The 14,924-nt window shown below is 31.2% G+C and overlaps 3 protein-coding genes across 3 annotated transcripts; 1 reads left to right on the top strand and 2 right to left on the bottom strand.

Annotated features, from left to right (window-relative positions):
* Window positions 1-63: 63 nt before the first annotated feature.
* On the bottom strand, window positions 64-4,426 carry LOC130448759 (protein sly1 homolog). Its single transcript, XM_056786264.1, has 12 exons — window positions 4,346-4,426; window positions 4,067-4,286; window positions 3,852-4,011; window positions 3,580-3,793; window positions 3,426-3,513; window positions 3,286-3,375; window positions 2,932-3,219; window positions 2,575-2,871; window positions 2,244-2,511; window positions 509-647; window positions 249-449; window positions 64-194 (listed from the first exon to the last, which is right to left on the bottom strand). The coding sequence occupies exons 2-12, from the start codon at window positions 4,092-4,094 to the stop codon at window positions 87-89; spliced, it is 1,881 nt and encodes a 626-aa protein (XP_056642242.1). The 5' UTR covers window positions 4,095-4,286; window positions 4,346-4,426; the 3' UTR covers window positions 64-86.
* Window positions 4,427-4,438: 12 nt separating this feature from the next.
* On the top strand, window positions 4,439-7,868 carry LOC130448758 (syntaxin-5). The gene is made up of 4 exons (XM_056786263.1): window positions 4,439-5,043; window positions 5,144-5,473; window positions 5,525-5,701; window positions 6,840-7,868. Exons 1-4 carry the CDS (start codon window positions 4,656-4,658, stop codon window positions 7,052-7,054), a joined length of 1,110 nt encoding a protein of 369 aa, XP_056642241.1. The 5' UTR covers window positions 4,439-4,655; the 3' UTR covers window positions 7,055-7,868.
* On the bottom strand, window positions 7,768-12,789 carry LOC130448757 (caprin homolog). The gene is made up of 5 exons (XM_056786262.1): window positions 12,462-12,789; window positions 10,561-10,895; window positions 10,287-10,491; window positions 9,896-10,231; window positions 7,768-9,842 (listed from the first exon to the last, which is right to left on the bottom strand). The coding sequence occupies exons 1-5, from the start codon at window positions 12,600-12,602 to the stop codon at window positions 9,480-9,482; spliced, it is 1,380 nt and encodes a 459-aa protein (XP_056642240.1). The 5' UTR covers window positions 12,603-12,789; the 3' UTR covers window positions 7,768-9,479.
* Between the last annotated feature and the right edge of the window lie 2,135 nt (window positions 12,790-14,924).

The following is a 14,924-nucleotide window of genomic DNA, read 5'->3' as shown; positions in this document are numbered from 1 at the left end:
GAAAAGACGGTACGCAGAGGTGATGGGGAGACCTGAGGACACTGGAAAAATAAAAGAAAAAACTAGAAATAAACAAATTTTTAATACTATAACTCTTGTCCTAATAAAGATAATTGTTTTAGGAATTGTTTGGCATTATAAAACGTCGTAGAACCGTAAGAAATCCTCTTCGTGTTACCCGCAGTTGTTTTTTTCTAAAATTGAAATAAAATTATCCCTGAGAGATAATATAATATAATATAAGATACCTTTGCGTAATCCATTAAATTTTGATACTCGATGTAGTTTCCTCCCCCTACAATGAAAACTATAGCTTCCTGAAAAGATGATCTGTTTCTAGGAGTTTCTGATAATTTCGGTTGTTTCGGATCCATATAACGGTACTCATCCATTTCAGAACTATTCTTAAACTCCATCAAGTTATCGACTATTCTAGTCACAGGTAAATTCTGTAAAATAAAGTTACAAATTATTTTTTTTTTAATTTATGGTGTATTTTCGTACTCACATGCCTCGACAAGGCTAAATTTTTAACTTCGGCAACTAAACTTGATCCTTGGGACACCAATTTCGAAAACATATTCACAGTTTTTGTTCCAGCACTTTCGTAACGATTAACCACACTACTTGCCATTTTCATATAACTCCTAAAATATAAGGTACACTTGAAAATATTGATATTTCAAATAAAAACATTTTAAATTTCTCTTTTAGGATAGTAAAAGCAAAACAAGATCATAGATTCGGAGCTGTTCCAAGTTTACCGTACGAAACTAACGTTTAGGTTCCTAATCATCCGGAAATCAATATACTTTGACAAATAAGAAGCGTAAAAGGTTTTTACTGACCCACAACCTTTCTGTAGAAAGAAAATTACTTTAATGGACACTTCCAGCATTGAATTATACAAAAAAGCTGAAAATATAGTACATTTCCACCTCTAGAAAGACCTAATTAGAATAATTATGCATAGAAACAACGAATTGTGGTAAATAAGAACCTCCAGATCACCTTATTACAGAATCACATCAATAACCAATCCAGAAAATGCGTTAAAACCATCCTTGCCACTATGGTTCATTAGAACTACTACTACATAAATCATCCTATGACGAGGGTTTTGCTTAATAGGAGAGTTACAAATAGACCATGAAGATCGACACATGGTTCATTAGAACTACTGGGATATAAATGGTCCTAAAAGAACCTCCAAAACAACTAATTACAAAATAGCAACGAAAACTAATGCAAAAAATGTCTTGAAACTATCCTTGACACTATGGTTCATTAGAACTACTGCTACATAAATCATCCTACAAGGAGGGTTTTGCTTAATAGGAGAGTTACAAATAGACCATGAAGATCGACACATGGTTCATTAGAACTACTGGGATATAAATGGTCCTAAAAGAACCTCCAAAACAACTAATTACAAAATGGCAACGAAAACCAATGCAGAAAATGTCTTGAAACCATCCTTGACACTATGGTTCATTAGAACTACTGAGATATAAATGGTCCCAAAAGAACCATTTTGGTTATGAAAATAGTGTAAAAAAATCAATTATACAATATAAAGTATGTTATAAGACCCCGAGTTGCTATTTTTTCAATATAAAGAAAATATCACAGCCCAGACGCTTGTTAAGACTCCCCTCAAACACCTGAGGGTTCACCTGGAGCAATTCGGATATAAAAAAAATGGAAAAAATAAATTATTACATTGAAAAGGCTCCTGTAAGACCTCAAAATTCTTTTTTATTGATAAGAGAAAGATCCCACAGCATAAACCTTCATTGAGCATCCTGAGGACACCTAGGGATTGACCTGGACCACTTTGGAATCCCGAGGCCCAATTTTTTTAGAATAATTACATGAAATAGAAACTTAAATGTACAAAAAAGCCATTAGAGCATAAATTTTATAGCAAAACCTGGAATAATCACCTCAAATATGGGCTTAAAAAGAAGATGCGGGAAGCAATTAGACTTAACACGAAAGTAGAACCTATCTACATGATAATTGGAGGAAAACTGATTAAAACATATGAGGAAAATATCGAAAATAAGGTTTGTGAAGGAGTAATGCACAGAAAGTAGCTAAGACATAAATTAAATAAAACTTAGATCAATAACAAAGGACGTATACCTTCACAAAATTTCCGTGGGTCTCCAATTGACTTTATAATCACGAAAAAATTGTAAAAACTACAGTGTGGATTATTATTAATTAGAAATACTTACTTCCACCTTTTTATATATAAAAGCGGCGATAAATCACACCCAGATTCGGTTAGAGCAGTTTCATATTTCCTCATATCTTGATCGGTGATGTTTTGCGTACAAATAAAATAGATCATGAATAATCTCAATTTATCTTCAGGTTGTCCCATCTCCGGATCCGTTATCACGTCCATAAGCTGTTTTTCCAAACCCTGAGCTTTACCCATAATTTTTTCTTCCAATTCGTAAAAAGTATCCAATTTTCTAGACTTGATACAATTTAGAATAGCTACGAATATAGAAAAAATTGAAAAAAAATTTGGCGAATTTGAAAAAAAAAAAAAATACTCACCCGTCGCGACGGACGTGTGCATATCAATGAGACGCTTCTTTTCTAATAGCTGCGGCAATGAATTTACAGCCGACGTTATTTTTGCAGTATTATCCGATACCATGGTTATCGCGAAATCACTTTCCCCTTCGATTCCCATAGAGCTTTTCAATTTCTTAACTTCTTCTTCTGACGATTTGTACTGCTCCAATTCTTCTTGGATCGCTTCGGCTACTGTGAGAAACGAACTACCCTTATGCGTACACCAAAATTTATCTTTCGAATCCAATTCGCAAGATCTACTTTTCGCCCTAACACCTGTATAACGAAAAATAATATAAAAATTTATTTAAAGTTATTTAATTTTCAATTTATTACCTCCGCTAGGAGTAGATTCTTCAATTATAACTCGATTTAACGATAATTCTAATAAATCGTGTGCTAGAGCTTGATAAGTCCAAGTATGGTGTAGAGGTGTTGCAACATCTACGTTTCTATCCAAAATTATCAATAGGGGTCTTTGGAAATTGAAATTGCCAGATTGAGCATCCGAGATGAACAAATTATTTCTAGTATCAAACAGATTTTCGGTCAATTTGGTTTTTAATTTATCAGCAACCATTTCGGCTGCATTACCTTTGGGACATCTAATTATGGGTACTGTACCTAAATATAATTAACGAAAATACTAGTTTTTATATTACTATCATCAAATTTGGAAAAAATCCTCACCTAACGTGACAAATACGGAAAATAGTGACTCAACAATGTTATTCATTATAAAATCAACTTCAGAATCTTTTATATCGCCCCTATTTATATCTAAAAATTATCACTTGTAATAATAATTATTTTTATTAACAATAACTTACTATAATAAGAAATAACATCGCTATTTTGGTGTTTCAATACAAACAAATCATCTTCTAACGAAATAAAATTAACATATTGGTCGTAGACCTAAAATTAAAATATACTCTATTCATTTATTACCCTAATTTAATTTAAAAAAATATATTAACTCACCTTATGTATATTAGCGACACTATTAGCAGTTATCGCAGAAGAAGCTAAATCCTCCAATCTTTCTCTCGAAATTGGCGATATAAAATTGAGATGATAAATGTCGTAGGTTCCTTTTTGAAAATCCTGACTAATTCTATCCAAATTTTCTTGTGTTGGGGTACAAAAATAAATCGCAGGAACGTCGGGAATGGGATCTCGATCTGAATGTAATTGTCTAAAATAATTAATAAAATAAAATTAATATAATTACGAAAACCAACAAGGAAACTTACACGAAAAGCGTTACACCTTCTTCTCGTAATTCTTTTACTGAAATTAACGGTGACATTATATCTTGTCCTACTCTATCGTAAATTAATATCTTCCAAACTGGATCAGACGCTGTTAACTTTGTCTGGGGTTGATTTAAATTCAACATTTGTTTTATTGCACCTAATAATGATAATATTAAATTATTTACTTCGTTTTGATTTTTATAAGTACTTACTTAGTTGTTTTAGTCTTAAAGACGTCATATTACCAGATTTATTATATGTTTAATTTTAAAAAAAATTATATATTTTCAAAACTATACTTTGACATCAATTAAAACAACATACGTGTACTGATGGATTTAAATACTGTCATAATAATATTGACATTTATTAAGCAATTTTTCATGCACGCACTATACTGATACGAAAACTAGTTTTAGGAATATTTCATTGCTAAAATATCATAATTGTTATTAGAATTACTGAATATTTGAGTATATTAATTATTTTACTTTTTAATATTCAATTTTTCATTTAATTTATAGTTATTTTATTAAAGGTACAGATATCAATTGAACGTGCTTCTTGTCACTAATGTCATAATTGTCATTTTACGTCATAATGTCATGTGGCAATAGACGTGTACATAGTAAAAGTATTAAAATTAATAATTAAACAGATTGGTTATTTTCAAGTAATTATGCCTGACATATACTAAAATTTATTACACGTGTAATACTTAAAATTCGGTTTATTTTTTTATATATTTAGAATATGATAATTCGTTTAAAAATTATTTTGTAATGGTAATTTAATAATGCGATGCTCCCTAGACGTCGACGAACTGGCTCAGAAAATGAGCCTCAAATTTTAATAGGAAACGATAATTATTGGTCTAATAGTAAGCCTAAAACAATAAATCAAATAAACTCTGTGTATCCGAACAATGTTACTACTGAATATTATTTAGACGAGGATTATATTGAAGATTATACGGAACCAGAATTAGTCATGACCGCGAAAGATAGAACTACTGAATTTGTGAACACTATACAGACTTTACAAGGAAGAAATATCGCTAGGGCGGTGGCTGCGAGGGATCCCAAAAAATCGTGGGCTATACAAAGTCATTCCGAATTTATGTTAATCGCTAAAAATGTTGGTAAAAATATCGCTAGCACCTATACGAAACTTGAAAAGTTAACTTTACGTAAGTAATTATTTTTTTCTTCTTTATTTAATTATATGTTAGTGCATTAAAATTTGTGAATAAATCTCGTTGTTATAAAAAAAGTGATGTACAATTCTAGTGGCGAAAAGAAAATCGTTATTTGACGATAGAACGGCCGAGATCCAAGAACTTACTTACATAATAAAAAGTGATCTCAGTAATTTAAACCAGCAAATAGCCCAATTGCAAGATGTATCTAAGAAACAGAGGCAAGGATCTGGTGGTAAACATCTACAATCCCATTCTAGTAGCGTCGTACTAGCGCTACAATCGAAACTAGCTAGTATGTCGACAGATTTTAAACAAGTCTTGGAAATTAGAACTGAAAATTTGAGACATCAAAAGAACCGAAGGGACCAGTTTTCTCAGGGAGGTTTACCGCCACCTAACATAGCCCAACCTGCACAGGGTAAGTATTTTCGTTTAAATGAGGGTTATCAGATAATGTGAAATTTTTAAGGGAGTTTGTTGTTACAAGACGAAGATCGAGTTACTATCGATTTAGAAAATACAGCTTTACTCCCTAGAGGACAGACACAAATGCAAGCGGCTCTTATGTACGATCAAACGGATAATTATCTACAAAGTCGAGCAGAAACAATGCAAAATATTGAATCGACAATAGTGGAATTAGGAGGTAAGACAAATAATTGAAATAATATTTTCAACAAATTTTCTAAATCAGTTATTAAAATGGATCCAGGAATTGTAATAAGGCCTAAAGTATTCAAATTATGTACTAGGGGTGCTGATTTAGGGTCACCTCTAAATTAATATCCAGTGTTACTGTTTCTTTAGGTGTTTGAAGGTACATTTGTTGAGGTCGAACTATTTTTTCAACAAATAAGAGAAGATTTTGAACAATTATCTAATGGTATTCCTGGTTAGAGTACTTGAATTTGCTTCTGGAAGGGATGATTTAGGGTCAATCAATATTTAGTGTCACTGTTTGTTATCCAGAATCTTCTTTAAATAGGATTACCACGTTAGATTCTCTACTAGAGGCTTTAGCACAAAGTGGGGTCTACAAAATATCACCGTTAAAGGGTTACAATGCATATTTGTTGGGGTTGAAATCATTGTTAACAAACATAAAAGGTATTGAGTAGGATGTGATGGTATTCCTGTAATTAGTGCTACAGTATTTGTATCTGTTACTGGAAGAGTTGATTTAGGGTCAGTTTTGAATGGAAATCGAGTGTCGGTTTTTGTTTAGGGGTTCTAAAGTATTATTGTTGGGGTTGAACTATTTTCTCAACCAATTGTAACCGTTTTGAAGGGTTAAGGTGGGCTTGTAAGTAGGATTACCACATTAGATTTGTTACTACAAGTTCTAATGTGTTTTAAGTCAATATCAAGTGTCACTGTTTGTTGGGGTTGAATTATTTTTTTTAACAAATTTTTAAGGGTTATTGTGATCCAGAATCAACACAAAATAATATTACCACATTATATTTGTTATTAGAGGGTTGCAAAACATCATTGTTAGGTTTGGATTATTTTTTTACAAATCGTGATTGTTTCGAAGGATACTACTGATCCGGAATGTCCTCTAAATGCGTTGATAAAATCTCTATAATGGTGAGATTTATGAAATTTCATTTTTCAAAGCTGTAACTTGAAATTATAAAGGTTGAGAAATATATTTTGATATTTATATACCGAATGTTATTTTAAACATGTTCAATTGATTAGAATCAATTATTTTCGATATTATTCAATTTTCTATTGTTTCTGGTATTTCGAAACGACACATGATTTGAGATTTTCTATAGGGATATTTCAACAATTGGCACATATGGTGAAAGAACAAGACGAAATGGTGGAAAGAATAGATACCAATATAGAACACGCAGAAATGAATATAGAAGCAGCTCACGGACAGATAGTTAAATATTTCAAAAGCATTTCATCCAACAGGTGGTTGATGATCAAAATATTTGGAGTTTTGATTCTATTCTTTATCGTATTTGTTGTATTTTTGGCATAAATTGTTTTATTGTAAGTTTTGTATAAAGTATATTATCAATTATATATTTTAAACAATCTTTTTTTAACGTTTACACCACAACTAAACCATTTTAACTTTCCCCATTAAATATCTTGGCTCAAAATAATAGATAACCTTCCTATTAGTCTGAATTGGCATCAAGTGCACTTTTTTTGATCGGTTATTTGAATAATGAACTGTTTACAAAGGATATTGAGAGGGATAATAATCGTACAACCCTCGTATTTATATTAGAAACCACTTTGTTCTAAATTCGAAATGAAAAAAATATAAATCATATATTAAAATAAAAAATCTGATCAATTTGAGCCTTTTGACGAATATGACACCTGACCAGGGGAAGACTTTGGTTCCTCTGCCCGGGGCCCCACTGCGGATGCAGTTTTATTGCGTTTGGAGCCAACTAGTCATTCGATAGGGGCTCTTGGTCTCTTAACAGGCTTTACTTCAACCTCCAAGGTGGAAATACTAGATGGAGGAGGGTTGGAAGTCGAGACAACTTTAGGATCTGAGGGTGTCCTATGAAATCGATATTCCAATAATTAAAATTCCTGTTTTTGAAAAAGGAAATCGAAAATATTTATTTATTGGTCTTAGTCCTAGTAAATGTTGTGTCACTTTCTTTTCGCTGAGGAGAATAGGAGGAGTAGCGGTCCAACTAGAAGGAGGTTAGGAGGAAATCAAACAATATGTTCAAGTATTGATTATTTTTTATTTTTAATCAAAATTATACTAATCCAATAAAATTATACTGAAAATGTATCAAGAAAAAAATAAACGAAATTCAAATACCAACACAGTTTGTTTTTGATTTCTATATAGTAACTTTTACTTCCGGAACGTAAAATGACAAAAACTGCAGTCGACGTTGCATTCATTTTCTATTATAATCAAGAGAATAATTGATCTAACTAAAATATTACAGAAAATCACATTTCAAACATTGGCAACAGTGTACCAGTGTTCACATAAACTAGAAGTTAAATATTCACATCCCAATATGGGAATGTAATTGAAAGTATTACACGTGTATGGACAAAATCACATTCTAAACGTTGGCATTTAAAGTGTAAGTCAAATCATTAATCAGATAAAAGGGAAAATCACATTTAAACATTGGTAACACTGTGGCATCAAAAGTGTCAGAATTTCTTGTGTTTGCGTTAATAGAGATGGAGGAAAACGTTATTAAATAACGTAAAAACGTGACGTCGAAATGTAAATTATAATGCAGTCAAATTTTGAAGTTATCTATAAACTTAGCAACGTGCCATTATTTCACATAAGCTACAAGTTGAATATTCAATTTCTTACTAAAAGAATGAAACTTTTCGCAATTCTGATTGTACGTTTATCAAGGAAATCACATTATAACCGTTGGTATATAAAGTGTAAGTGGAATCATTAATCAGATAAAGGGAAAAATCACATTTAAACATTGGTAACACTGTGGCATCAAAAGTGTCAGAATTTCTTGTGTTTGCGTTAATAGAGATGGAGGAAAACGTTATTAAATAACGTAAAAACGTGACGTCGAAATGTAAATTATAATGCAGTCAAATTTTGAAGTTATCCATAAACCTAGCAACGTGGCATTATTTTCGCAATTTTGATTGTACGTTTACCAAGGAAATCACATTATAACCGTTGGTATATAAAGTGTAAGTGAAATCATTAGTCAGATAAAAGGGAAAATCACATTTAAACATTGGTAACACTGTGGCATCAAAAGTGTCAGAATTTCTTGTGATTGCGTTAGTAGAGATCGAGGAAAACGTTTTTAAATAACGTAAAAACGTGAAGTGTAAGTGAAATCATTAGTTAGATAAAAGGGAAAATCACATTTAAACATTGGTAACACTGGGGCTTCAAGAGTGTCAGTTACTTGTGTTCGCGCTACTAAAGAGATGGAAGAAAACGTTATTAAATAACATGAAAAATGTAACGTCGACATAAAAATTATACTGCAGTCAAATTTTGCTTATACAAATAAATTAAATAAATCTGATACATGCGCATCTTGAAATCAACAAATACCCGACAGTAGTTGTAATTAAAAAGTTTCTAATTTCGTTTCTTTCGTTATTTTAGCAAAATTGAATTCCGAAAAACACAAAATAAAAAATCTCACATTAATTTTGAATGATATAATTTACAAAAAAAAAAAATGCGTCAATCGACCAAATCGAACAAAAAACGTTATTATTATAATCTTATATTTATTTTCAATTATTTTACATTAATATTCGAAATAGCAAAATAACATTTTCCTGAAAAACACAAGACGCGATTTTTTTTCAAATCAACGTAAACGAAAAACGTCCATACTTTGACTTATCGAGTTGAAAGAAGAAGAAAAAAAAATGATAACATAATATCATATCATACTTTTTGGTAATCACCATTACGCGTGCCTATTGGCCGCCGGTCTGGCGTTCCTATTCTGATTCTGCTGTCGCGGTCTATTGTAACCGTTATTTTGGTAAAACGACTGGTTATTGGTAGGCCTAGGCGGTCCTCTGTTAGGCGGTGCCGCGCCTCCGTCTTTACCAATTTGAAGAGGTTCTTCGGTTGTTCTCAACGTATCGTCAATACCGTTGTTGCTCATTTGAATTTGTGGAGGAACTTGATGATTGGTCGGAGTCAAATTGTTGGGTAAAGTCGCAAAATGAGGCGGTACGGCGACCGGATGCGGTGGGTGATTATTGAAATTCTGATTCGTGAATGTCTGGCTGGGTATTTGCTCAGGGGGATCTATCTCGGATTCCTAACAAAAACAAAAATATTATCTTAAAAAAAAAATAACAAGAAATTTCGTACCTGTAAGAAGTAGAAACTACCGGTTCCTAACATTTCGCTGATAGGTCTTGGTGGAGGCTGTAGTTGCGGTTGTTGAGGTAATTGTTGGTAAAACATAGTCGGTTCGGCGGTTAATCCTTGTTCTATCGGTGGTGGTTGTTCAACCGTTATCTGCTGATGAACAGTTGATCTATTTTCTATCGTCAAACTTTCTATTAATGGTACTGCAATGGGTGTAACGTTAGCGATTGGGATATCCTGAGGTTGAGGTGGTGGTACAATCTCCACAGTTTCGTTGGTACTTTCTACGGGTTCGGGTTCAGTAACCACCTCGGTTTCTACATATTCCTCATATACCTAAAACAACAATTCATTATATGAAAGGTATATAAATTATATTGATAATATTTACCTGTGCTTGATCAAAATAGCCGCTTTCGTGTATTTTTCCCAAAGTTTCTTTAATTTGACTATAAGTACCACCAAATACTTCTTTAGGTTTACCATCAACCGCTGCCAAAAGATGTTCAGCAGCAGCTTGTACTTCGTTCATAAAAGCAGTAGGATTTCCAGCTTCATGTTTAGGCGTCACGGCTGGATAAAGATCATCCAACAACCTAAATAATTACAATTTTTTTTTTAAATTTCTAATCTACTTAAATATTTGAATTAATAATAGAGCTTACTTTAGATCTGTTTCTGTTAATTGAGCAGCGCCGTTTCTGCCGTTCAAGAAATCGTCTCTAACCGTTTCGTTGCCCATTTGGTTGAGAGCATCTTGGACCAACAAAATTTCCCGCAACCTCGCTAATTCTGCTTGGTATTTGGCGGCGGCTTCTTTTTTAGCAACTTTTTTTGCTTCTTTTTCCGATGCCACCGCTATACCTAGGAACTGTTTACACAAATCTCTCGCAAAGTCTAATGTGCTTATCACCTCGTTGAATTTTGCAACTGCAGTCTTTTGATCGGCGTTCAGTTCTTTTCCGGCATTTTGTAAATCTTTATATGATTCTAATTTTGACTAAAACAAAATAAAATTCCAAATTTCAATTCAATGAGTGACACAAAAATATCTGGTTGTCTGGTTCTAGCCTTACACCGACTGAATAATTTTGAAACACTGAATTAAATGAAAAAACAACCGATGGGACGAATAATGATGGGATTATCTTCATAGACTACATTCAAAAAGGTAAAATAACAACATTGCTATGGAAAACTGGAAAAAATGCTTTTCCATCAGGACACCACACCTTTTCGCACTTCAATAATCGCCATGACTAAAATTTCACTTCGAATTGCGCAAACACCCACCGTATTTACCAGATCTACAACCAGCGATTTTTTTCCTTTTCTTCACCTTAACTTTCCACTTGGTAGAGAGAGATTTTATTCAAACGAGGACGTTAACGCATATCTAAACTCCTATTTTTATGATACAAGACTCAAAAATTGAAAAAAAAAATGTCTTGTTTCTGTGTTAGATCTAAAAAACTTGTCGGACAATCCTCGTATAACATAAGTACCAATATACTTTAATTTTAATCTTACAATAGTTATCAATTGAAATTTGAAATTGCACAGGGTACTTAGGTAATTGTTTTTCTTATCATAATTCGATATGAAATAAAAAATAGTCATACTCAAGTTATCATTTGATGATTGTTGATGATTCAGTAGCAATTGTAATTAATAATCAAACCCCGTGACTGATATTTAATTATATATATATGCAAGTGTAATAACAATCAAAGAAATAGCCCAGCAGCACTTGAATATAAAATTAAATATTGTAAACTTTATAAAATAAGAAAATCTGATACAGCAAAAAGTTCATTCAAGTCTTCTCTAAAAAGTAAAACCTTAAATGCTCCACAAAATACAACATATCTGAATAATATGTGTCCGTTGTTTGTCAAATAGTACATTAGTGATAAAATAAACACTAAAACTAGAAAATTTAGTATAAAAATTAGAAAAAAAGGCTCTGGAAAGTTGTGGAAACTGTAAACATGAAATAGCTGTGCAAATACCAAAATTTAGTCAAAATTGAATGAAGATATTCAAAAAACTAACTAAAATTGGTTATGCTAAATTTATATTAATGTAATTAATATCAAATTGATTTAATACGAAAATTATAATTAAACGAATTAATTCCAGATTCCATTTCTTACAAATAAAAATGTCGCTGAATAGGAAGATAATTAATAAATTTATAGATATACTATTAAAAAATTCAAAGTCGAATAAACTTTAATGAATATAGTTGTTACAAATAAAAGGTATTCGATTAATTTATTAAATTGATATTTATAATTCGCATAAACAAAAAACATTAATTGAACCTTGACAGTCTGATAATCATACTTAATGGAATGTTACAATATTTAATTAGAACTGAATGTACACTTCTTATATTGGTAAACAACAATGTGAAATTAAATTTTCACCAATCCCCACGTCATTCGAGAAACCACCATATCGACATAAAATACCTGGATTCGTTATTGAAATGAGGACAATGTAACAGATAAAAACTATGCGGTAAAAACATGTTTCGTTAAATATATCACGTTAGACTTACCTTTCTCTTCTCCAAATTCCTAATTTTGTGTTCGATAATTGTTATAGCTTGTCTAAGAGGGGTTAAATTTTGCGAAGAATCTGCTAATGCATTTTCCGGGTTAATTTGCTTGTCAATCTTGACACTAGCCGCTGAGGGCATTTTAACACTAATATTGGGAAAATCCAAGTAACAGAAATATCTCTCAACTATTAGAGAGATGAACAATTAAATTTCGCTGTTATTTTTGATACAAAGAACTCGGTGTGTTAGAAAACTGTTGACAGCACAATGAAGACCTCCATTGAAAAGCCGACAACTTATAAAACCGGAAACAGCCATTCCTTTCGCCTGATTGGGTACAGAACGGAAACAATAATGACGAAAAATTGCGGTCTTTTTGAATTCTTATTAATTTTACCATATTATTCAATTTATGGATTGAATCAATGTTTATACATTAACAATAGGAAAAAAGTTGTTTTTTATATATATAATCGAATAATACATCTTTCTTTCTTTCTAAATTATATCTATTTCAAAAAAGATATAGCAAACCTCACAATAATAAAAAATATCAAGTTATGAATACATTATATTTCTATTGTTTGAAATAATTAATTCTCCTTTTATGAATTTTTCAACTAATTGACTAATTTTCTATTATAAATTGATATTGAATTATTTTTTTCAATTTAAAAACATTTGCGCCATCTATATTGTACCTAATAAACTTCTTTCATAATTCAACAGTCAACTATATTTATGACGGGTCTAGTAAACATCACATATTTAATACAAATCTCGTTCAATAGATGGCAGCTCGATAAACATGATATTGAACAAAATTAATTTAGTTGATGAATCTCTTGTTCGACGAGATGGCTTTCAAATTTACTAAAACTATATGTATACTTTTCAATGATGTTGTCATTAAATTCATATGCACTGTAAATCAAAATTAATAATAATAATAATAAAAAAAAGCGGAAACTGACGCCATGTCCCTATCATGTGATTCGATGATGGAATGTTCATTTATACCGATTTAATTCATTTCATAACTTATATTTGTTCGTATTCAAATTTTAAAATTGATATTTTGCCCGAAATTTTTCTTTTCGATAAAAATAAATAAGGATACATTTTAAAACTACATATACAAATAAACTAAGATTAAAAGTAATTTGTTGTTTAAATTATTCTTTCCGATCAGCTGTTTTAGAAATTGCATCATTTACAAATAAGCTGTCGTGTTTTTTTTTCTGGTAAACTTTTTCATTTATTATTTAAAAAAATAAATAAAAATTTATTATACAATTATGTTATATCAATCTTTTTTCCTCTTCCGTAGTATTAAGTTTTGGTTAAAAAACGTAACCACTAATAATACATCTGTTTACATTTGATCAGTTTCTCCAGACACACGTACTTTTATTGTTATTTATTTATTACGAAAGAAAATTGGATCGAAATCATAATTATTTAAACATGAATCTTTTTTAAGAAATACATTTGAAAAGCCACTTTGAAAATGCAGTTAAAACATAACCTAAAAACAACGTACTTGCAATTGTATTGAACAATCTACGTCAAAATGACGGCCGTAGGGTTTCCACTGACAACCGCTTCAAAAATAACTGTAGAGTTGGGATTCTTCAATAGAAAAGAACAACAATAAAAACGACATTTCATAGACCAAAAAAAAACAACTAATCCACGTTTTCGAGAGTAAATTTCGAACTTGTTCGAGTAGCAACTTTTTAAGAAGTTATTTCGCAAAAAAATTACAAACTTTATTTACCCCCCGGCGGCCATTTTCCAGCTGATTTTGACAACTCATTAAATTGCTCAATTACCTAATACTTCTAAAGGGACATACAGTATAACATGCCGTTTAACTAACTTTTGGAAATTGATTCGAGTCATTGTTTATTACATAATATATTTCCCAGAGATCAATTGTATTATCATAAATATTTTCGTAATGGCATTGGTCACGTGATACGTGTGTAATCACATGCTAATAACCGAATACACACATCAAAACAACTAATCTGAAGTGAATGTAGAAGAGACCCAAATAGCATTCTAATGCTTTTATGAGTGAATATGAAAAATTAAAAATTTCCTAATTTCACACCGCCCATCTATTTTTACATAACACTTTTATTTTCTGCAATTCAGTATCGTAGTTTATTTGTTTAAAAAGTTGCAAATTAAAACCAAGTTTTATCTGTACATATTTATACGATTACGTCTAATTATTAACAATCAGAATACGCGGCAACATTAACAGTTCTCTGGAACAGATATAACCAGTGGTGTACCATCTCTAACAATATAATGTCAAACTCTCTAGTAAATATCATTTTTACAATTTCGTAATCACTGATTCACGCCTGTGACATTCTCAATTAATAAAATTTACGAGGACATAATACCACTTGCTTAACGCCTATGTATTTTTTATTTAACGTTGGT

Source organism: Diorhabda sublineata, chromosome 9 (genome assembly GCF_026230105.1).
Source record: "Diorhabda sublineata isolate icDioSubl1.1 chromosome 9, icDioSubl1.1, whole genome shotgun sequence".
NCBI classification, from domain to species: domain Eukaryota; kingdom Metazoa; phylum Arthropoda; class Insecta; order Coleoptera; family Chrysomelidae; genus Diorhabda; species Diorhabda sublineata.
Note: the sequence above shows the minus strand (reverse complement) of the source record. Positions and strands in the feature narration are given on the sequence as shown.